General features: G+C 31.9%; 1 protein-coding gene and 1 pseudogene across 10 annotated transcripts in view; one reads left to right on the top strand and one right to left on the bottom strand.

Annotated features, from left to right (window-relative positions):
• USP34 (ubiquitin specific peptidase 34) overlaps positions 1 to 25,868 on the bottom strand; it is a 210,222-nt gene that overhangs the window by 87,759 nt on the left and 96,595 nt on the right. For 9 of the 10 annotated variants that reach the window (XM_039887053.1, XM_039887052.1, XM_039887050.1 and 6 more), the window contains 11 exons: positions 24,568 to 24,683; positions 24,355 to 24,482; positions 17,388 to 17,477; positions 14,515 to 14,610; positions 10,419 to 10,501; positions 7,587 to 7,741; positions 6,389 to 6,502; positions 4,818 to 4,917; positions 4,524 to 4,683; positions 1,734 to 1,860; positions 1,491 to 1,638 (listed from right to left, as the gene is read on the bottom strand). In XM_039887053.1, the coding sequence (XP_039742987.1) occupies positions 1,491 to 1,638; positions 1,734 to 1,860; positions 4,524 to 4,683; positions 4,818 to 4,917; positions 6,389 to 6,502; positions 7,587 to 7,741; positions 10,419 to 10,501; positions 14,515 to 14,610; positions 17,388 to 17,477; positions 24,355 to 24,482; positions 24,568 to 24,683 (1,317 nt within the window). The remainder of the gene's footprint in view (positions 1 to 1,490; positions 1,639 to 1,733; positions 1,861 to 4,523; positions 4,684 to 4,817; positions 4,918 to 6,388; positions 6,503 to 7,586; positions 7,742 to 10,418; positions 10,502 to 14,514; positions 14,611 to 17,387; positions 17,478 to 24,354; positions 24,483 to 24,567; positions 24,684 to 25,868) is intronic. The other variant, XM_039887057.1, reaches the window with a different exon arrangement.
• LOC120622663 (uncharacterized) lies at positions 8,445 to 8,561 on the top strand (annotated as a pseudogene).

Here is a 25,868-nt window from a genome sequence, read left to right as displayed (position 1 = left end):
TTTCTGTTGGATATTCCTATTCTTGTCAACATTACAGTGCTGAGATGTCTTGACTGTGCCAAGACCTATAATTGAGAACTTTCCTCATATGAGGCCTTATAAACCTTTAGAGAAGGTGAAAGAAAGCATACTCTTTAGCTTGATTTCTTCTCTGATCTTTTATCTGACAGCAGCCATACTTCCCTTTTCCTTAATCCATCAAGTTTGTATTTATCAAGTTTCACATAGCTGAACACATTAAGAATACATACAACAGAGGTCAAACTATAAGCATCAAAAGAATAATAAACTAAAAAATCAAGATAGTGTTAAGGGGAAGTGGAGAGATATTAGGCAGGGATACATAAATACTTTCTAATAATCTGGGTGGTAGGGACATGGGTGGTTTTCATTGAATTATTACTCATTTTATATTGTCTTTTTATGTACATTTCAATGTAACAAAAGCAGATATCTTTTGACTTGAAAAGTCCATAACTAGGTATTTAGCCAACATGTATTAGATAATATATGTAAAGGATATTCTCTATAGCATTATTTGTAATAGTAAAAGACTAGAAACACCCTAAATGTCCATTAATAGAGAATAGGTAAAATAAATCATGGTGCCACCTTACTACAGATTGAGGATCTTTAAAAAGAATGAGATAACTTTCTACATGAACTACTACACATGAATACGCAATGTTCTCTAAGAATGTTAAGCACTAAAAGCAAAGGGTAGAAGAATATAAATTGAATGTTACCAATTGGGTTTTAAGTGTGTGTGTATTCTTAAATTATATCTTGGTATCTCTTGAAGGATATGTAAGAAACAACAAAGTTTGCCTCGGGAAAAGGGAAATGGATGGTTTAAAGATGGGGATAGGAGGGAGACTTCTCAACATCTATTCTTCTGTACCAAGAATATTTATTAATTATTCGAAAACAAAATTTAATATCTGCTACTCTAGAAGATACATATATATGGCTTTACCTTAATCATGCTGTAGTAAAATCATTGGCTTCTTATTAAAAGATGTTAAATAATTATCACTGCAAACAGGCAGGTGAAAAGTACTAAAAAGAAGCAGCTTTTAAAACTTTAAAATCTTTTTTTCCTAAGTATATACTGACTGTTATAATTTCAGACCCTTAAATTATGTGTGCATTATTTTCATAGGCCCCAGAATAAAACAAAAACAAAATATAGGAAAATGGCAAAAGAACTTAGAGGGTAAAATTGGGTACTAAGTAGTATATGGAAACTTAAACTAATATTCCCAATTGCTTTTTAAATAATCTCCAAAAGTAAAATTTTTTGAGAAAAATAAGAGAAAATATTAGTAAATAACATCTAAAGCAACTCTTAACTCTTACCCATCATACCAAGGGTAGGGGAAGGTGGGTGGACGCCAAGAACATGGTTGGTAGTCTTCAAAGAAGTAAAGGTTCACAGTTTATATATAATATAACCTAGAAAATATAAAAATTTGAATTGTTGTACTTACCAGGAAACTCTCCCTTTCGGCTGCTTTGACCAAACTCCTGAAGCTGAGCTTGTTGATTTATTTGTTCTTTCTGTAAATTTTCATACCAATGAGTTACTTCAGCCCTAAGATCTGCTACCTGGTCACTAGGATACATTTCAATAGTCATCTGAAATATGAGATGCAATCAATTTAAAAATGCAAAAAGAACAGATATTTGAACTGGGAAATGTTATCAATTTGATAACTAAAACTATGTACTACCTTGTCAGGAAGTCCAGCTGGCTGGCATACAACCCTTAGTGGCAGAGACTGTTTGTCACTCAGTGCTTTCAAATGACTACTAATACCAGTGCCTTCAATCTGCCACTGTCTGAGATGATATGCAAACCTAAAACACAAAAACCACACACAGGAAGGATAATTCTAAACCATTTTAATGTTACTGAAGTTTTTAATATTTTATGAAATGAAAAAGCCCACAAAAGGTTCTAGCACATTCCAACATACTCTACAGAACTAATTTTAAGTTTATAGTCATTACACTGAATCAAACTTACAGGCATAAATAAATATAGCTAAAAATTCTTAAAAATAGTTATCAAGAAAAATTACTGAGGAAAAAAAATCCCATTATGATCATTATTTCAAAGGAAGGGGTAAGAGATAATAGATGCAGTAGGAATTCAAAGAAACAATTCTAAACCAGTAAGAGAAATGGCAAGCTGTCATTCCTAATTCAGAAGAGGAAAAAAAAAGGTATTAGAAATATTTTTCAGAGAAAATTTTCTAGCAAACATGTTAATCAGCCTAACAATCTGAGAGCCAATTCCATGACTGCTAAAATTATAGTAAGAATTACAAAGACTATTATCTCAAAAGATGCAGGCATCTAGCATGACACTCACTAAATATTTGTCAGTTTTCTAAGCGATTTTTAGTTGTTGAAGACAGGATCCACGGTACCTGAATTCAGTTAAAAAAAAAAAATTATAAATGTCTTACTCTAAGCAGCAATTCTGGAATGGAAGGAGGGCAAGTAAGGAAATAAAAGGACTTAATTTCCTAGAAGTGATCCAACGTCCAGCTTCTATTACTGAGCAAAAGAGTAATCACAATGTTTTGGGGCCCAATAATTCTTTGTTGGAGGAGGGCTGTCTCATGCACTATGTTTACCAGTATCTTGGTCTCTACCCACTATATGTCAATAGCACCCCGTTTTTCCTTAAGCTGTGATGATAAAAAATGTCTCCAAACATTACCTAATGTCCCCTGGGAAACATAATTACTTCTGGTTGAGAATCAGTGTTTAAGATTATAACCTTATCTCATTAAAAAAACCCCAATCTTTAAAAACGACATTTTAATTTACTCTCTTAATATAAGGAATATACACACATACAATAATGACTTCATTTTTTGTTCTATAAACATTAGGCAATTTTAAATTAGTAGTAGTACTAAGTACATTAAACATTTGAAATTATATACTACTGCGTAAGAATTTGCATGAAAATACCTAAATTATTAAACTTGCTCTTAAGTCTTTTAAATATTCAATTCTGTTTCCTAGTTTCTCTACTTGCCACCCACAAAATATTTATACAAACTACTTAACACTAACATTAACTGTTAGAGTACAACAAAAATTACAAAGATTTCTATCAAGAATAGGACAATTTTTTCATGAATTAGAAAAAACTGTACATCTGGGAAGGAATTTTTTACATGAAATTCATTAATTTTATAAAAGCATCATCGAATCCTAAAAAATTTTATTTTAAAATAATTTTAAAATAAATATTTATTTTTAAAACACTGGTAACGTGTAAGGACTAAGGATTTGAACCAAGAGGCCCTTTTTGGTTTGTTGTCTGTAGACCCTGCAGCATAGAGAAAATTTTGGAAGATTATAGTTATCATATCATTAATGGTTAACTATTTCTGATAGGAAGAGATATATTACAGCAATCTTTATTTTCTATAGTATTATCTTAGTGTAATATCTAAATGTTATGAGTATGTATTTTTTATTAATTTAAATAAGACATACAATATTTGCTTATTTATTTTTTAAAATGGTAAAAGTTACCTAGCAGTGTGAAGATTCTGTGAAAAAAAAACTCTAGCGTTCCCTTACACATTCTTTAAAATACAGGGAATTATTTAAGTAGAATTTCCAAATTGCGATTATAATCAAAATAAAAAATTTTATGATGCCCAAATATTTTAAACCATGGAGCCATGTTATTTATAAGGAATGTGTAGAATATTTTTATTCAATATTTCCTGATATTTTAAATTGTCAATAAATATCAATTATGATTTTTCATTATCAAACTAAGCTCTGAAGTTGAAAATCATTAATTTTAACAATTTTTTTCAACACAGTTCTTTGTACTTTACTTTTACATTTACTCATGATTTTTAATTAACAGAATTTCTTAATTAAAACTATCTACTCACCTTTCATTTCAGTCGATATATTCATAAATGTTAATTTGCTTTATTTCTGTATTACACAGGGTATGTCTAAATTAATTATACAGATATTCATTAACACAGAACTTTTTGATCATGTTTCCATGGTAAATGGAAATTCAAAATTAAAATACTGTCTCCTAGTCCAGGAAGAAAAAAAAACAGCAAATGAAACAAACTCAACTTGGTTCAACTATGAGAGACTATTTGATGATGTTGGTGAGGATTTTAGTGAAACTTTTTTTGGTAGTGGTGTTCTGCTTTTCAATTGTAGTAATACTTTCTTAGAGATGGAAGTCTGTCTAGAAATTCTTATTCATGCATATCTTCTTAAGAGTCTAATATTTTTAAAGCTCTATAATATTTACTGAGAAGCTATATTGCCTATTATACAACTAAATGGTACATATTATGAATAAAACTTACTTCTAATACTAGCCCTTCATTTTTGGTAAGTTATGCTTTCTACCTGCCCCCCCAAAAAACTCTAGTTTAATTTTAAGAATACTTCTGAACATATCAGCAATAAAAAAGCTTGAAATTCATTATAATAATGTGGTATAAAAAAATTACCTTCTTCTAAATGCTTCCAGATGTGTCTTCAGCATAAGGAGTCCTCTTTCTATAACAGTAAGACTTGAGTGTGATTCCTGTTCAAGACTGCTAGAAGCTATCATAAGACTCTCCATACACTTACTAATAAATTCTTGTTCCTTCTCCAAACCCGTTTTACCTGAAAAATCAGATGTTTAGACATGTGTATCAACCTTATATTCTTGTTTTGCTATATTAAAAAAATGAACTATAGCTAAACAAAAAAATTTCACATAAAAAGTTACCTATTAGGCAGTATTTCAAATCACTCACCATTAATATAATAGGAGTTAATATACTGGATAGCTGCTCGACTGACATCACCAGATTGTGCTCTTAAAGCAATGCCCCAAAATTGGTCCATACCACAAAGCTAAGAAAGAAAAGTATAACAACATCTATAAATATTATGTCAAACAATGTAAATGATAAGACTAAAATAACAAATTTAAGTCATATAATATTCAAGAGTTTTAATATTCTATAAAGTATTTAGAAGGCAATTCCTATTATTAAGAGTTATCAAATAATAAAAAAAATTAAAGACTTGGAAATTTCCTCAAATACTGAGATATACAAGTATCGATTCAAAAAATACTTATTTATAAATGTGTAATGTTTAACAACTCAAAATTTGTGACTACATAGTGGGGAAAAGTTCCCAAAACATACTACAAGAGAAAAAAACAAGGCACATACAATTATTAGCATAACAATGCTTCAATGCATTCATAGAACTTACTCTGATAGTCACTGCTTTCAGGTATTCAATGAAAATTTTAAAAAGTATGTTAACCCAAGTTGTTGATTATGTTAACTGTGAGATGACAAAGAGAATGTTTTCATTGAAAATTACAGAAAAAGTGGAGCGTGAAAGTTCTCAAAAGCTGTGCAAGGTGAAGCAAGATATCCCTCTGATAAGTGGCTGAACAATCTCAGTGTATCAACTACTTAAAAAGCAGTATTAGCTCAAAATTGGAGTATGACTACCTCTTAGGTAGATCAGATCTGGCTGGTTGACTGAAATTATCATAGTAACATCAAAATAAGAGGACCAAAAAAAATTTTTAAGGAACACTATTCAAATAAGGAAAGAAGGTTAGATACTATGAGAGCTATCTAGATACAATTTAAAGTATTCTTTACCACATAGTGTGTTACCTTATAACAAAACTTCAATTTCAGAAGAAAATTAATGAAAGATATGAGTGGACACTACGTAAATCAAAGTTATCAATAATAACCTGGAATGTACAATGAGGAAGACTTTTCAAATAACAGTCTGCATTCAATAAAACCTAGCAGCCACCTAACTAGGCAAATAGAACTCTAAACCACAGATAAGACTAGTAGTTTGTGAGTCTTCAGCTAATGAACTAATCGTATACCTCATGGTCAGGATGATTTAGGTCGATTCTATTTGAGAATAGAGGTTACCAACAGGAACTCTGGAGTTGTCCAAGAGCAACTAAAAGTCTAGCCACAACAAATGGCATAAAAGTCAGATTTTAGACCAATTAATCTTCTACTTGACAAAACTACATGATAATATTATCTAGGAGCAGTTAGGGTAGCACTCAGATGGCCTCTTCTCTATTAATCAAGAAATGTAAGTTTTCATTAAGCAAAACCAGGGTTATTTTTGGTAATGAAAAACCACCAAATGTGCTTTATAAAACTTTTTAAAACCAAAAGACAAAGCTTTTTAAAACATAGGATTAAAAGTTTCATAGTTAGTAAATTCAATGCTTGATAAACTAAATAAGATAATTCAGTAATCTAATTTGAGGAATGAAACAAAAATTCCACAAGGTGACCCAATAAAATGAAGTCAAAATCCATACCTCAGAATTTGAACCACCATCATAGGCACTGGTAGCCAATCGAGCCAAGTTACATAGATGCTGAAACAGGTTTAAGCCAGTCATGCTAATCGTTTCAGGTTTTAGCTGGGGCATCTTAAAAAAAATTTTTTAAAGCTGCTTTAGTGTGGTAATTAACAGATTTTATTTTATAGAATTTAACTTAACAAATTTAAATTAACAATTTTACTGAAAATATTATAGAAGGAAATGTATCAGCTCAGATTTTCAGTGATAATTTAAAAATATATATAATAATTGAATGAAAATTTTATTCAGGTCATAATTAAAATGTATCTGACATGTTTCAATTTTTGAGATGTATAGAGACTCAAATCAGAGAAATGAATAAAAAATTTTTATTATTTATTACATACCTATACCATGCACATTTATAAGGTGGGTAGCTATATCTACGGTTTGTATGTAAGTCAGGGCCTAAAATTAAGATATCTGAAGGTCTATTTGTAGCTGTGTCTTGCATTGTGATTTAATTTACATGTACCAAAACTCATGTGATAGTTTGCAAGGAGCCCTTATACTCTCAAAAATAAGCATAAAAATTATTAAAAAGCTGACTGCCTCATCATTGATGTTTCAAAATTCAAATGGAAAATTATCACCTGAACCAATTGCTGCTTCTGATAAAGGAAACCAAAAATTGGATAAAGAATATCTTAATATCATGACAACACTTCCTAAAAATATCTTCCCAAGAGTCTACAAAAAAATTTGAAGATTGGCTTCTATTTTCCATTAGACTGGCTGAAACCACAACCACTTAACTAAACAAGAGTCACAGAACACAGTTCTACACTACTGGGTATGCGTACCACTCTTGAAAATTTTACTACATTATTAATGATTTAAAAAAATAAACATCAAAATTCCCCACATTTCTTATTTGTGTTTGCCTAAAGAGTTATTCTAATTATTGTTAGTGTAAGTACTTTAGCTAAGGAACAGAATAGTTTTCTTAATATAAACTAAATATTGATATGAGCACTGTGGAGTACAAATTAAAACAAATCTAAGTGGCAAAAACTATGTAAGCATTACCGAAAAACAGTATATTTGTCTATTTAAAACTGTCAAAAGAAGAAATAAACAGTTTATATTTGAGATAAAAAGGATATATGAAAAATCAGATAAACAACAAAACTGTAAGAAATAAAATTACCTTCTCCAGGAAAAGATGCTTATAGGTTTCCATTCCCATAGCATGTTGATCTTTACTTCGAACTTGATTTAAAAACCAATGGAGTGCATCATCATAACACTCAGAATCTTCTACTAAACAATGCCATAAAATGTCGACTTGCTCTAAACTTAACCCTAGATAAAAATTACAATCTTTGAATCATGATACATACGTTTTGGTCCTAATTCAATGTACTAGAAGCATCAATATACCCAGAAATAAAAAGGAGATATTTTATAGCATTTTATAAAAATTATTTTGTAAGAGATTTCACATAATTTATGCTTTTAAAATGTAGTTAAATATAATCCATATATAAATCATTTAAAAATATACCAACAGAATCCTAGAAGAATCATTTGGTCTGGAAAATCATTCTCCCTGAAATATGAACATATCACTGTATTACAGTAAACATGATTAAGTGAAGGTAATCCTAAAAGATGAGCAGTTGGTTCTAAGGTTTAAGGGTTAAGAATAGAGTAGATACCACGTTCAAAGCTCATTCTATGCACACAATAGATAAACAATATATGCTAGTAAGCATTATTTTTGTAAACTCTGAAAAAAAGATCCTAGTGATGAATAAAGCAAAAGAAAACTGACTGCTAAAACTGATCAGAGGATACAATTAGATAGGAAGCCAATGTAATAAATTAAATCTGTATGGTACTTTGAACCAAATATTACTTGATTCCAAAATGTGGCAGAAGGAACTGAGAACTTTTCAAAGAGAAGAGAAGGTATTACAGGCAATTACAAGTCTGAATATGTAAAAATGGACAATCTAAAAGGCTAGAATAAAAGCATCACAGGGATTTCTAAAGTATATCATAAGGCTATGGCATGCCACCCTGAACGTGCCCAATCTTGTCTGATCTGGAAGCTAAGCAGGGTCGGGCCTGGTTAGTACTTGGATGGGAGACCACCTAGGAATACCAGCTGCTGTAGGCGTAAAAAATATAAACAAACAAACAAACAAAGTATATCATAAGGGGTTCCAAAGCCTGTGACTGTTTCCCAGAATCAGAGGAGATATGCAGGTATGACAGAATCATAAGAAACCTCTCTCTTTTTTGGGAAAAGAAGATGAGATCCAGAATATGGAAAAACATTGGAGAAAATATTTACCTAGTAGCAATACCAGCAAAGAGTTTGAGTAGAAAAAAAAGTATCCTATCAGTTTCTCACATAAATAGGTAATTTTAGATTATTTATTCTAAAAAGAACTTGTGCCTTGGGGAGCCAACATTAAAAACAAACAAACAAACCTGGAAACAATCTTTAATGTATAATTTGAACACATTAATTAAGAAGAAAAATAAGTGAAGAAAATAGGTATGAGTCCTAAAAAATACCATCTAGGTTAATCATAGGAAACTATATGATAAAACAAAAGTATATTCATAGATGACTGTATCACCAATCCACATTCGATAGGTAATGTATATGCCTTTGTTATTAAGTTTAAAAAATATAATTATTGGTATATTGAAAAATCAGTATTAACTTATTAAATATAACTTTGGAGTAACGATATTATATCTGATAGGAACTGTGTCAGTAAGAGAAGCAAAATTATCATGTAGAGGAAGTGAAGTTTTCAACTTGATTTATCTGAACAGTGGCTACTGTAAGGCTATAATGCACAAAGAATCTATACTATGCTCACTGGGATGAAAGCAGCAAAATAAATAATTCGAATTTACTCAAATACTAAGAAGAATGATTAACATTTTCCAGTGAGAATCTATACTTAGCAAACATGAAACTTAGTGGTCATGTGAAATTATTTATGCTGATAATATTTATTTTGGTTTGACTTCTCCGTGTATAAGATGGGGTTTTTATATTTTATATTATTTATTTCCTGTATGGTATCCAATATAACTGGTATGATAAATGACCTAATAACATAAGAAACTAGTTTCCTATCAAAAACAGGGATTTTCATTTTGAAATCTGAAATGTTAGTGGTATTTGTTACAAAGAGCCTGATTTAAAGAAAAAATTATAGACTTAAAATGGTTAAGATAAAAACATGGTGCATCTCCAGCATAAATATATGGAGTTTAAAAAGTTGTAATACCTCTCAGGCTAGTCAAACACTCATCAATTTGACTAAATTAACTTAGCTAAAGAAAGAGAATGTCCTTACTAATGAGGTTTGTTGACATGGACACACAGAAAAAGACGACTGTGGAGACTGAGACATAATACAATCACTCTAGCAAGAGAAAAGGAGCTCTGGCCAAAAGAATCAAACTTCCTCCTCTTTTGTGAGAACATCTAGCATGTGGGTTTGGACACAGTCTACATTATGAATATAATAGACCAATCTCCATTTTTTTAAGGTTAATTAATGGTTAATGAAATTGAGTTTGAGATTAATCTAAATAAAACTAGGGTCTCTAAATGTTTCTATCGCCTATGAAACCAAGCAATTTCGGATAAGCTTAGCCCCAATAATAATATATAGACAATGACTGTTTCCAAATGGGGTGAGAGGAAGACTCTATAACCAAAGGTAATAAAAGAGATGCAATCACTCTAATGTGATATGTTCTCCTATTCCAAACATTTTGTTTCTAAAAATGAGTTGTTTATCCACTGAGAAACTGGCATTTTCAGAGACTGAAGAAAGAATGTGTCAGGGTCACACTCATATTGCCATACAGACTGAGAAAATATTCATTATTGACAATAATTTAATCACTGTAGAGCTAAAGGCATGAGTACATTTAACAGGACTATTCTTCGAGGATCAATACAGATCTAAAAACTGATTAAAACACTCATTAAAAAACTTACTGAAATGATCAGGTGATCCCAAAGTTGAAAATACACAAGTCAAGAACTGAAGTCGAACTTGAACTTCGGCACTATGACTGTACCTGCATTTAAAAAATCATCAAAGTAATTCTTTGAAAGATCACATTGCTTAATTATTTTTAAAGATTTACTGGCTCGAATCTTAAATTATACCAAAGAAGTAAAATTCCATTTTCATAACTCATAATGATTAAATATTTTAATTATATAACTTTGATTACACAAAAAATGGTCATAAAGCCAAATGTTATGTTTGAGATTTATGTTATTTAACAAATTATAAAAACTTGTAAACTATTAGAAAACATACTTTCAAATTAGATGACAAGAAAATATCTAAGAACAGTGGAACAAAATGTCATTTTAAAATTATGCAATATGCACATAAATTACAACAGAAAACTATATCTTTATCTAGAAATTGCATGTTTCATTATCACTGTCCCCCTCCAGTGATTTAACTATATTCCTTAAACAAGAAATACTAATAAAATATTTCTACAAATCTAGATCATCAAGAATTCAGCTGATACACAACTGGCATTTCTGAATGTCATTTTGAATCTAATTAAATTTCATGTGTACAAAATTCAATGGTTAAAGTAGGAATTGCTTTGAAAGCTTGTTAAATAGGTGATTTTACATGGTTCTCGGAGAATTCGTTTTGCAGCCATTTGCAAAGAAACAGCATTTTAAAAAGTAAATGTTGGTCTACGGGAAGAAGTGTAGATGTGTTTGAAACTGTACAGACTAGGGCCAGACAGTGGCTAGCAAAAATGTCAGAAGAGTTTGGTACTGATCTAGATGGAAGTCACTGAAGGGTGTTGGAGGGTGAAGAGGCTAATGATCAGGTTTCCATTTTAAGATTCCTTTAAGCAACCCTGTGAACTGCATATTAAACTGTGTGATACCATAACATTCTAGTCTCATAAGCACCTGAGCACTCAATGAAAGTAAGTCAATCATGATTTCTTATCTCTATGTCACAAATCAAAAGGCTAGTTGGGGATGAAATGTCCAAACCTCTTTGCCAACAAAAGGCATCAGCAAGACTGAGCTCTGATCTATATCTCTGCTTTCAAAGACTCAAAGAGCCTCTTAATTTAATTTCCAATAATCTTCAAGTAAGCGCAAATTTTTGAAATCTTACTCAAACTAGCTGGTTTCAAAAATTACACTAAATTCACTCCTAAAGTTTAAAGTTACACTTTTCTAAAGATTGAGTTTGCTGGCTATATCTTTATTGCTTTTTACTGTCTCATATTAATGTTGGCAAAAAAAAAAAAAACTTTTGCTTCATTTCTGCTGCAATGCCTTTTGTGAAAATGAAAGTACATTATTTGGCAAAGTGGTTGGGGGTAGAGGAGCAACAAATATAGTAAATATAGTAACTCACAGACTAGAATGCTATCCTGATAAAAATTCAAAAACAGCTATTAATAGCTTCTTGTCCTTTTACTAAAAGAACAGATTTTGTAGCATAGGCCTTGGGGTACAGGTTCAAGTGCAAGTTCTATCTATCAGTTGTGTGACTTCAAGTAAGTTACTGTACTTCTCTCATCCTGAGTCTGAGGGACATTGGTCACAGACATCAAAGGGGAAAAAGTCTTATCCTTTACAAAGTGCCTTTATTTCCTGAATATTTTCTTCCCCTATACTTGCATCTCACATTAAGGTACTGATAACCCTAGGAAGTTGGATCCAGTCCCTTCATCATCCTTTCTTCAGCTTCCACAGTAGAACCATTGGCTCCACACTTGAAAGGCTCCATTAAGGTCCCACTGGCTGCTGAAATGATCAGCCAGAAAATTTTTTGAGATGCAAAACAAAGATGATATCAATACTGACAAGTGCTTATGGGTTTGTCCATGGCTTGACATTATAGGAAATATGGAACAAAAATAATCTCCCCACAGGCATAAAACTTCAGTGACAAACTAATGCCTTAAAAAATTCATTCTCTTTGTATCCTCAATACTGACACAGATAGGATTTTCTCTAGAGGCCACTGGATCCAAGAAATATGTTCATTTAGAAAATAATGTATTATCTTTCATGCCACAGAATCTTTTTGTCCTGGGTGAAAATCTTAGAACTTTCCTACTATAATGCCCACTGAAGAAATGGGCACAAACTCATGAAGTCAGTATGCTTTACCAGAAAGTAGCAAATGTGCAACTCTGTTTTATAGCCTGAGGAACATAGGAGTTATACTAAAACAGTCCAGATCTCTCTCTGTTCTAAGGTTTATTTTATAGATAATTTACTGTCAGATGCAACTTAATAAAGTATTTAATTCTTATAAAAATTCATAAGGTAAACAATTGGAATTTATGAAGTGAGGTAAACAACTGAAATAAGATCAAAACAATAGATTCATAATCTAAATCCAGGTCTGTATGATTCTTAAGCTCATGTGCTTTCCAAAAATATCATACTGCTTTTCTAATAAGAATTAACAATCGCAGGGCATACTGAGGCAAGATGACTGATCTAGAGGTTAAAAGGACTGCAACAGTGTGGGAATGTCAACTGCTGAAAAGACATGGGACAGTGGTGGTTGCCAGGGGCTGGAGAGAAGTGACAATGGGGAGTAACTATTTACAGGTATAAAGTTTCAGTTTTACAAAATAAAAAGAGTTATGGGGTTAGATGGTGGTGGTGGTTACACAACAATATGAATGTATTTAATACCAATGGAACTGTACCCTTAAAAATGGTCAAGATGGTAAATTTTAGTTCGTACATTTTACTACAAATGATAAAAAAATCCAAGCCTGGAAAAAAAATTAGACATGAGAAATATTTTAGCATTAAGAGAACTAGAGATTGACAACAGTACAATGGAGCACACAAGAATATGAATTACAGAAAACAAGACCGTTCTGTTTATAAAATGTATATTTATAAAATATGTTTATAAGAAACTCTGGCTCCACTATTTATAAAATGTGTGACCTTTGGGAAGTTACGTATCTCATAGTGTAAGTGTTCTCATTTTTAAAATGAGACTGCCCACCTCAATTGAGTTGTTGTGTATCTTAAGTTAAAACTTAATACTTAAATGGTATCTGGCACATAGTATCAATGAACACTGGCTATTTTTATCATCATGATGATTATCATTATTCATGTCTGGAAACAGAAGAATACAAAAGGAGTCCAAGTCTCCAAGTTTTAGTCAACTGACAGGATGGTGGTACTCTAAAGGACATAGTAAAATCTGGAGAAAAAATTGATTTGTGAGAAAAATATTAGTGAATTCGTTTTTGTAGGTAAGTCTATGACTTTCCTGAACACTTCTCCAGTGTACCTATTTTCTATTCGTGTGGAAGTTTTCCATGGATATATTCTCAATAAAAACTGCACTACTTCTCTTACTCACTGACATGCTGATACTGATGCTACGCTGGTTTCCCCGACTTGGCCATCAGTCCCCACCAATTGACTCACAAGCAGAAACCTTCTGAATTTTACATGTTTACTTCTGAGCAGGCATCTCCCTATAAGAAGGCTTTACACACAGCTGTACCACTGACCAATTTCTACCAATTCTTATCCAAAGTCACTTCAATATATCAAGAGAAGGTTTCCAATGATGAAATATTAACCAGTTATACCATCATGGTTTTTAAACTTTCCACACACGTCCTAAATTTTTTAATAATATCCAGTTACAATAATAAAAAAAAAATGTTTTAAATTAACTATGTTAAATATATTTCTTTGGAAGTAGATATTTTAAAAATTTTCGAATCAATGCCCTAATATATTAAGACAAGAATATTGATGATTTCTGGAAAAAAATTTACTTTTGATTCCTGAAAACAATGACTTTGAACAGGACTCAACAGTGAAGGTTAACCAACACCCAAGTTATATAACCTACATTTCCCCCCTAAGATTAAGAATTATTTTAAAAAATACCCTTATAAAATTCTTCAACTTAAAAAAAACTCTCTTAAAATTTTTACAACTAAAATTTTCATTAATTTATATATAAAAAAAGTAGTAGAAACACTGGAAACTTATACAATCAACACAAACATAACTAATGTAATTAATGGATGCTTACAGTGCATGTTTTTGTCTTCCTTCTCTTACAGCTTGAATATAGTACACCAAATTATCAAAAAAAAGCTTCATCATGTTCAGTTCTTTCTCTGCCCACCTAGACCAATTGAAAGAATAAATAATTTTAAAGGCATAGGATAAGAAAATAAATCTGTTCTAAGACACAATATATCTATAAAATCTTTAAATGCAAAATCATTCAATTATCAAAACTTATAAGTTCTTTTATATATATGTTTTTTTCTCCTCTTTAATTTCCCACCCCAACTTCCACCCCTGACCTATGGATGTCACCATTTCCTCTTAAGAACTGGATCTCCAAAGGAGGGGCGTTTCCTCCCACATGCTTGCTGTGTGCACCCGGGGCCTGGCACCCCCAGCTCCCCAAGGGGGCCTGGCTCTACCTGGGGCACGAACCTAGGACCTTCTGCGTGTAAAGCAGATGTGCTAACCACTACAATATGAAGCCACCCTCTCTATTTATATTTGAATTATGAAAAGATATGAAGCACTGCACCTTAACTTTTTTAAATTTAAAGTATCATTATCATTTTTAATTTCAAAATACTCAATCCCTATGGAGGGAATAAAATGTCTGGCAGAGTGCTAATTATAAATAACCAACATGAATTAATATAGAAAACAGTATGATACAGTCCATACTAAGAATGAACTATGTGCCTTGGTCATTATTTAACAGAATTTAGCAGAGTGCCTGGCACATGGAATACATAAAATATAAACTTACTGAATCAGTTTTTTTTTTTTACTGTCAATATGTAATTTGCTTTTTTTAACAGTTTTTTAAAATCAAATAAATATTCAGGTATTAAGCTCCAAAATAACATAGAAACACTAGAATTAAAAAAGAAATAGTGATAAATACAATCAGAGATCCCAGAGTCCATAACTTCCACAATTAACAATCTATTTCACACAATACTTAACTAGCCATATATCTGCTAAAATGTATAGATGAAGAAGTATTAAAAGTCCAAAATTTCTAATGTAATTTACATCATACTTTGGCTATAGCCCTGTTTTCAAAATAAGTTACTCTCACCATGCTAATCACTTAATGAAGATCAAGTGATAGAAAGAAAACAAATTAAAGCCAATTCTAATATACTTGCTGCATGTCTTTGGGCAAGTAACCTGACCTCTTGAAGTCTGTCTCCTGATTACCTAAAGATTTACTAAAAGGATCAGGGACAACAATTTCTAAGTTTAAAATAAGGGTCCTAAGAATTTAAGACAGGTGTCCCAACATCCCAGCCATGGACTGGTACGGACTGGCAGAGACCGGTATGGGTCCGTGGCTTGTTAGGAACAGGGCTGCACAGCAGGAGGTGAGCAGCAGGCTAGTGGACTGAAGCTTTGTCTGTATTTGCAGCTGCTCCCCAGTACTACTAGCCTCACTGCCTCAGCTCCACCTCAGATCATCAGGCATTAGATTCTCATAGAAGTACTGGTCCCTGGTGCCAAAAAGGTTGAGGACTGCTGGTTTAAGAGATAATGTACTGACTGCTACTGCATCTAATAGATTCACAACAAGTGGAAGTTTTTGTTATTGATGCCAACTAACCATAGGAGCTCAGAGTTCTTTTAAGTGATCAGCTTGATGAGATTTAGGATACCAGTCTCCTGTTGGAAACCCTGAGAAGTGTCATTAACTGAGCTTACTTACATTTAAGGAACAAGCTAAAGGGCTTCAACTCAATATACTTAAGTTCAAGTGCTTGGTAAGTAACTGAATATTCAGTCTGCCACTTCTATAAGAATGTTACCCTTTGTTACTCTTTAACATGAAGACTCCGCAAATGGCTACAATATGTCACCAATTAATTCAACCAATTAAACACTGTGGGAAGTGTAAATAGGACTCAAACTATTATTCCTGTACTTAAAGGATGCTAATGTTTTCCTCCATCGCTCTGTTTAGCATTCTCAAGGACCTTGCTTGCATTCACAAATAGTCATTTTGTAGTATTAACCAAAAAAAAACTTTCTAAGATGCTTTAAAAAGAGTAATAGAAGTTCAGCTTAAATAGATTTCCTTTAAAAGAGCAATAAGCAAGGCCTATAACTCTAAAGAACTTCATTCTATTTAGAACTATAGTGTCCACTTCTAAGGATTTTGTAAAATGGCATTCACTTTGAAAGCAAGCAAGTGCTCTTACCATCTAAATTTAGATGGTAAGAAATAAGGTAAAAAGCCATCCCACTTCACCTCACAAATGAATCCTTCAACAGGTCTAATTTTTCCTAAAATTTAAATGTCTCTGAAATCTCTCCAAAAGTCTATTTTGAATAAAACAAATAACACATTGTTAAAGATTAATAAAGGGCTTGTGACAGCCAACTTTCTCTAGAGTATTACCTAAAACTGGAACAATTTCACAAAGTACTATCTATCCCTGAAAGAATTTTTTACCATAATTAATCATAAGGAGTAAAGGTAGGGTGGTGTCAAGATTATCCCTAACATGATGTAATGTCTAGAACAAATTCCTAGTAATGGAAAAATGAAAAGCATCTTAGAGTGTTTATTGTAGTGGGGCTCTTCTTCAGGAGTCCTTAGCTATGGCTAGATATACTAAAAATCTTCACCCTAAAATTATAGCATTAATTGCTTACAGTATTTTCCTCAAACTACAAAGAATACAAAAGTCAGATTTTCCCACTGATGAGGTTATAAATCTCCATGGGGCTAAATGGAAGAGACATCACTCTAAGAGATCTAAAAAAACATTTGAACTACATGAAACGCAAATTTTTCTGGTACAGAATAAAAGCTAGTTAAGTTATTCAAAACCTCTTTGATAACTATAATTTTTTAAAAAATCTTTAAAATGAATACTTTCATTTACTTACATTGTAATCCAATGTGTGTCATAACTGCTCCCAAACTGCTGAAAAGTACCAAACAGTTTTGGAAGAAGCCGAAGTGAAATTACTACTGATCTGAAACAGCAAAAACATATTTATAGAATAAAATAATTTTTACTATCGATAATTTTAGCTTTTTACAGAAATTCAGCTATTTAAAATCTTAAATGAAAAATGATTTAATAAACAACATATATCTCATATAAACATTAAAATATTTTTCTAATGTATTTTATACATTGGGGCAAGAAATCAAGTTTTAAAATTTCAATCCAGGACTTCTGAAGTAAAATACACTAAATATCTGAGTATAAAAACAAGTGAAGAGCATTTAAAGCTAATCATTTTCATGAAAATTATGTACATTAACTATGTACATATAAGAAATGTACATATTCTTTAACAAATCATGGGTCTTCTAAGAATTTAATCAAAGAAAATAGGAAGCAGTAGCTTAGGTAAGTTATCTAGAGTAGGCTTTCTCAAAGGTTAAGGTGCACTTGCTTCACCTGGGAAAATTTTGTTAAAATGCAAATCCTGATGCAGTAGGTCTGAGGAAAGTTCAGAAATTTTGCATTTCGAACAAGATCACCCGTGATAGACTGCTAGTTTGTGGACCACATTCTGAGCAGCAATAATGTAGAGATTATTTTTTCAAACTCTAAAAATTATCACTTTCTCCCCAATTCTTACTTAATATGATCTGTATCCAAGTTGAGAATCCCTGCATTGGGAACGATGTTAATAATAAAGGCACACCATATACCTCAAGTATGAAGAAGCAAAAAAGGGATAGGAAATCACCTGAACTAAAGTAGATCCAAGTATGCTTATCTTCTGAAAGGAAGGGGTAAAGGGAAAATACTGACATATAAATCTCAGAAGTCTTAGTAGGCAAGGAAGTTGGCTGTATGAGCCTTGAAAGAAGGACTTACTCTAACAAGATACTAAATTTCTTTTTTTAAAGCTCAGGAGCCAATACAGCTTCTTGAATTTTTAAAAAGAAAAAAGTTGGCACCTTAACCACAAAGTATGGTATACAAGCAAGACCTCAACAAATGCCTACTCTTTGAGAGGGTACCGGGGATATCAGAATCCCCCAATATGCCTACTTTTTGAATAGGAGGAAAACAGTGGTGAATACTGAGTAGCAGAAATTAGAAAAAAATAAAACTTCCTGTTTCTGAATGAAACCCAAAGTACTTCAATTGAACTACAAAGCCCTGTGTGATATGTCTGTGCTGCTCAATTCTAACTTAATTTCCTTCCAATCTTCCTCTTTGCTATCCTTTCAACACACACAAGCACATTCCTGCCCCGCAGGGCCTCTGCTATAGCCTCTACTTGGAATGCTCTTTACCTAAATATCTACCTGCAGGACTCCTCACTTTATTCATGTTTCCTCAACTGTCGAAAGAAAGGATGACCATGATAACTCTATATTAAATAACACCCTTCCAATGCCCCAGGAACTTCCTTATTCCTTTGGATTCCTTCCAGATTTTTCTTCATTCATCATCACCTAAAGAATATTCCTTTAATGTGTCTACCATTAAAGTGTGCTCAATGAGAGCAAAATCTTATTTAAAATCCCTGAATATGGTGCACACTGAATATATACTTGCTTAAATAATGAACCAGCAAAGAACTTAAAGACAGAAGTTTCAAGGACGGAGGAAAAACTTTGTAAAATGCTGTAACAGTCATGAAGAACAAGGACAGAAAAAAAATACTACCAGATGACAGAAGAAACGACATGTTAGAGAACCAAAACCACATTGGTATGCATTAGGAGTATTTAGTGAAGTAATGAAAATAGTTAAGTGCCTGATACTCAGTAAATGCAATGTAAATATTCTTTACTTTAAAATATTAACATTTTAAAGTATATTTTAAAATATTAAAATTTAAAATATTTTTTACCAAGTTGCACAGTAATGGTGTTTGGGATAAGATCATGGAGGATTAAGGAGAATTAGATTCTTTACCTAAAATCCCTGGTCAAAACTTCAGAAACATTAGTGGAGTTTTCCCTAAAAGTTAAGACATAATAAACTAGAACAAACAAATATATATATAAATTTGACCTAAGACTTTTACAAGCATAAAATCAGTAAGATCTCACAAAGAAAAAAATAGAAAAATTCCATCTAAAATCACAAAATCATATTTTTAAATTGTTTGCCAAGTGTGATTTTAACAATGATTCTAACGTACAAAGAAACAAAGACTAGAAATTCCATTTATTTTCTTTAAGAAGAAACTATGGCATCTCATAGTATGAAACAGTTGTATATTTTCTGAAAATCTCATTTAATCATCTCTTGTGGTCAATGGTGTTAAGAGTCTAGATTGTTTAAATATATTCTATAAGTTTTCTACAATAAACACGTTTTAACTTTATAAAATGTTATGTAGAAGCAAGCATATGATCCTTGACATTAGAGAACAGGAAGCCAGGCAGTGAATGGATATTGGTTGAGTGAATAATGGTGTGGTTCATGTTAAAGAACAACCGAAAATAGAAATGTAGAAATGGGACTCAACTTCCTCCTACTCCTTCCCTAAGGGGAATGCTTTTCTCCACAATTTATAATATAAAAACTGAATTACCAAGAAAGAATTACGTATTAAATGACTAAAACATTTTTAAAGTTTTTCCTAAGACCATAAAAATTCCAATTTTTCTCCTTGAAAATTTTTCAAAGAACATAGAAGCCACACATTTTAAGTACTATAAGTTTAAGAATGTAAGAAATGACAAAATCCAAATGTGATCAATTCAAAATGATCCCCAAACACTAGAACATTTTATTCAAACTCAAATTTAAAAGGGAAAATGATATAAAGTACATACAGATTGTAGACTGAAATCAATAACATGTACAAAACGAGGAAGATAATTAATTTATTTGCTTGGTGACAATTTATATTCAACGTTAAAGTTCTGACTGCTGATATGTTTACAAAACTCAACATGAAACAGAACTGTTATATTCAAACTTACATTTCAGAAATTTTTCCAAGAGTGAAATTTTCGAATACCAAAACACACAATCCTAAGCAACAACGTGTTCAGGACAAAAAAGGTTCAATGACCCAGAGTAACAAGATACTAACTTGAGACTCAAGAAAAACACTATTACCTTAAAGTGTCCTAGTTCTTTGCTTGATTCTAAGAGTTTCTGTTGTAACTAGAAGCTTAAATTACTAGGCAATAGCGTAGTACTCCTAATAAGAATTACCAATGCAACTTTATGTTGCCTTAGTAGAACTGACACATTTGCTGGTGGTCCTCAGTTAAAAGTCACATTTGAACAATATTTTCCTAATCCTGGACTCCATATTTTAAGAAGACTAATGTCTCTACAAAATGCTATTCAGTCATTATAAATTATATATACCAAGTTAACATGAAATCATGAATATAATATATTCTTTATGAAGGGTAAAACAATACAAAAACAGTATATAGTATATATACCAACAGTATATACCAACCATTTCTTGATCATCTGAATCTTTACTTTTGTAAATATGATCACTGAGATATGCAATAATTTCACTCAGAAATCTTTTGTATACAAAGGCAAAGAATTTGAACACATGAGTTCAAGTATCTACAGTGGATCAGTGGCAATAAAAAGCATACTGGACAGGTTCCTAGTCAGAGCCTCAATTCAATTCTTGGGAGGCCACAGAATTTCAGGGGTGCCTCAGCACGGGATGTGAATCTGCCCTTTACTAAACATAAACACCAAAAGGGCTGATTACAACCCAACTCCTACACTGGTACTCACTGGACAGCAGTCTTCTTATTCATCCTTGGTACAAATAGCAAGCTGAAAAGTAATGGACTTTTCATTGTGGGAGCTACTATCTGCCTCTAAATTTATGACAACATTCTGCATAACAGTCTACCATTTGTTTCTGTAAGTTTAAACTTCCTGCATTGCCAAAATGGTATTATGAGCCCTATAAAACAATCTGCCTAAGAATAAACGTGCACAAGGCACATGTTGCATGTAAGATTATGATGGCATTTTTAAAAAAGTGTTTACAGTGGTTCCATATAAATGGTAGAATATGGGTGAGTGACTTATGGAAGACTATAATTTTAGATCTCTATGCTTCCTAAGTAATGAGCCGATATTATTGTTCAAAAAAAAGCTAAGTTCATTTTATAAAATATATTGGAATATGACCATAGAAAAGCAAAAACAAACAAACAAAAATCTTGACAGGTCTATAAACCTGGGTAAATGAGGAACTAGAAAGAAAATGAAAAGGTTAGGTAGCAGAGAGAAAAATCAAAAGAAACATAAAACTTCCAGAAATATATAAAAAATTATCATTAAGGAGTAGACCTCTGTGTTTTTTGTCAAGTATCACGAAATGGTAAATGATTGAAGGTTGCACTGCTCCATTTGTTTATTTCAACATAAGAAAGAGCTTTCCTATTAATATTAGCACACCTGTGCAACCTTCCTTTTTGACTCTGATGGTAAACTCAGGGAGATGGGTTTGGAGAAAGAAATCTTGTTTAGAATAAGATTTCTCAAACTCTGATGTCACTACTGACATTCTGGGCCAGATATTGTCGTGGAGGGCTGTCCTTTGTATTATGGGATGTTTAGTAGCATCCTTGGCTAGTGATAACACCTCCAATCCCACTCATTAACGTAACAATTAAAAGTACCTCCAGATGTTGACAATGTGGGGGGGAGGGGAATCACCCCATCAACAACCACTGTTTTATCAGGAAACCCAGACTAATGATGTTTAAAATATGTTCAAAACTAATTTTTTTCAATTTGCGGTGGTTACTTCAGTAAATTCAGCTGGAATACACTGGATATATTGCATATTTCATAGGCTGAAAAAATACCACTATTCTTTAAGTATTGTCACATATGACTTTCTCTTATACTAAGACTGGCATGAAATAGCAACCTTAAGGAGTCAAGTTTGAAGGCAAAATTAACTTTGACATAATAGTTATGTTTACTATCTATTCAATAAATCATTTAGTAACTGATTAGGATACAGGGATTGCCTCAAGCAGATAAAAAATGGTTCACCTTTAAGTAATTTGGGAGTGAACATATTCAAACTTAATAAAAAATCCAGATTGACAATTTTCATATTATACACAGATTTTCTCTTCCTACTGTCCCTTCTAAGTTTACTTAGAAATATATGCTCATGGTGGAAAACCTGGAAAACAGAAGAGCCTAAAGAAGAAAAAAATAACTCAAGCGTATCAGAAATAACCATTCTACAGTTTCTGATATTGCTTGTAACCTTTTTAACAGATGGGCCTGTGAGTATATACCTATATCATTATATATACTTTAAAAACAAGTCTCTAAAAGGCTACATATTTCATCTTTCACATTTTCTTTTTATTGAAATATAACAGACATGCAAAAACATATATAAATCTAAGTGAAAGTTCAAAATATTAGGTGAACCTACCTGTGCAACCAGCACTCACATCAAGAAACGAATCATTACCAGCATACCAGAAGCCTTCATTGTGCCCCTTTCCAGTCAGTTACAACCCATTAACAGAATAACAGTAACTATTACCTTGACTACTAAATATGTTTTCTTATTTCTAAACATCATAAAATTGGAGTAATAGAGATAGATCTGGCTTCTTTCACTCAACATTATGTTTGTGAGATTCAGGCACACTATTCTGTGCAGTTGTAGTTCATCTTTGTCATTGCTATACATTATTTCCTTCCTACTCTTTTTTTTGGCATTAGGGTAGCTATTAAAAGAATATTTAGTTATTTTAAATAGTGCTGCTATGAACATTCTTGAATGTGTCTTTTGGTAACCATCTCAATATTTCTGTAGGGCCCACATTTAGCAGGGAAATTGCTAGATAACAAGGTATGCAGATGCACATATGAGAAATATAAATTGATTTAACCACTTTAAAAAACTGGTGGTTTCACAAATACTTTTAAAAGAATTAACATTTCAAAATTAACTGCTATAATACCTATGTAATGATGAAATACCATCCAGCCATTAAAAGCATTCCTTTTAAACAATATATGCTAAATGAGGAAACTGATCCATTAACAGAGGTCTATTATGATTTCCCATACCTGCAATAACTAGTAATTTTTCTATTGTGATTGTTCAAAGTAGAAAATACTGCACATATTTCTTCTAATTCAATTTGGTAAAAAATATATATATTGAAGCGCTTAAATATTTAGTAAAATTAGATATTTAAATCAGGCCTTGGCAGAGGTAAGCTGGAAACATTTTATTGATATAAATAACATTCAATTAATAACTTAATTCACTATGCTATGAATGAAACAATATCAGAGCAGTAAAAGACAAGGAAAATCTAAAATTGTACAATGGAACAAAAGTTAAAAAAATCAAGAAACTTGTGGCAATTGTTCGAGCCCCGATAAGTAGACTATAAATATATGGCAGAAATCAAACTAGAGAAAAATCACTAACCTAATTCTTGACTATACTACAGAAGTCAAGACACAAATGATCCATCCACATGAAAGAACAGGAAATTATTAAAATGTTTATATTTCAGTTTAACTTCACTTATCTTATTTAGCTTCCTTCGTATATAAAATATGACACAGTTCAAGAACATTTAATTGTAATTTGAACACAGAGTAATGACAACTCTGTTTCCAGAATCAAGAAGAGAGTATTATTATTCCTTTGTTTCTGTCGGAGGGGATCTAACCAAGGATACCAAAAAGTGCTGGAAAAAAACAAGCTTAAGTGATGAAATATAAACCCTGTAAGGGAAGTTTTTAAACTGAATTATGAAAACCACAATTACTAAAAAATTGGTTGATAATAGTAAATTAAATGCTATGAATTCAGCACACCTAGTCAATAATACACAAAATGAACTTTGACTATATAAAAAAATTTTTAAATTCCTATTTACCTGTTGTTTCCTAAATTTTCAAGGCAACCTTCAATGAATCTCATTCGAATCTGTCTATCCGTAAACCAACATACTAAGGAACAGAGAAGTTTCTCTGCTTCATTTATTAATCCTTCAGAAAGATTAACCTACAAAAAATACATAAAGTTACTGTTTATCCTGATCGCATTTTGCTGTAATTTTGTAGTCTTTTGGCTCTATTAAATAACTTACCGCATCATCATCTTGGACTATATCCCACAACAAAGTGTTTCCTTTCTTGCAAACATTATCCAAATTAATATCTGTCACAGCATTACTGTTGTATTGATGTTTATGAACTGCAGGTCCTGAGGAGGGGAAAATATAACACACAATGGAGGAACACAGCTGGCTAAAATTGGGAAGTAAATTATAGCATTCATAAAGTGAACAAATCAAAAGTATAACAATACATCTCTTCTTAAATCACAAAATGAAATTACAAGATTAGCGTAAGAGTTGCTTTATGAATGGCAAGGAATGGTACTGTTTAAAGTTTGGTAAGACTAAAGTGAAAAAGAGTTTTCAAAGTCTCTTCACTATTTCTAATTAAGAATGATTATTTAGTGTTTTTCACATGTCAAGAGAACTTTACATAAATACTTGAAACTCAAATTAAGCATAAAGAAAATTTATGTAAAATAACTCTATAGCCATGGGATGTTCCTCTAAATGACCTTCTGAATAGCATCTAACATTTCTAAATTCTAAAAAAAAACATTTTAATTGGAGATGATTTACTCAAAACATCCAATTAAATTCAAAGATTTTATTATAACAATTCAGACTTTCTAAGTACGAAGCTAAATAAATTCTCACTAGTTCTCTCATATTAAGAAAATGCTTCTTTGCGTTTTCTGTTTTTCAACAGCTTTACCATAAAATTCCCTTATTGGATTATACGCATACATCGATTTCATTAAAATGAGAACTGTGCGACAATCACCCCAATACAGTTTTAGAACACTTTTATCACCTGAAAACATTACCTCATACCTAATTGCAAATAATCCCTGGATCCCACTTCCCAGTCCTAGTCTGTTTTTCCATCCCCACACATTAGCCTTTTCTGGAAATTTCATGTTAAATGGAATCACTATATAGTCTTATGCCTAACTTTATTCACTTAGCAAGATGTTTGAGGTTGTGAAGCACATGTCAGTAATGTATTCCTTTTAATTACAGAATGATATTCCATATGTGGAAATACTCTATTTTCTTTACACATTTACCAGTTAATGGACATTTGGATACTTTCCAGTTTGGGGCTAACATGAATAATGTTGCCATAAACATCAATGTAACAAGTCTTTGTATGGGCATATTCTTTCCTTTCTCTTGAGTAAACACACTTAGTGTTGGAATTATTGGGTCATAAAGTAAATGTATGTTGAAGAAATTGCCAAACTCTTTTCCAACATGTTTGTGCCATTTTACATTCCCACCAAACAGTTTATGAGAGTACGAGTTCCTGCTCCTCTACATCCTCCCCA

The sequence above is a fragment of the Pteropus medius genome, unplaced genomic scaffold, assembly GCF_902729225.1.
Source record: "Pteropus medius unplaced genomic scaffold, Ma_sr-lr_union100, whole genome shotgun sequence".
Lineage (NCBI taxonomy): Eukaryota > Metazoa > Chordata > Mammalia > Chiroptera > Pteropodidae > Pteropus > Pteropus medius.
This window is presented reverse-complemented; position numbering and strand designations above follow the sequence as displayed.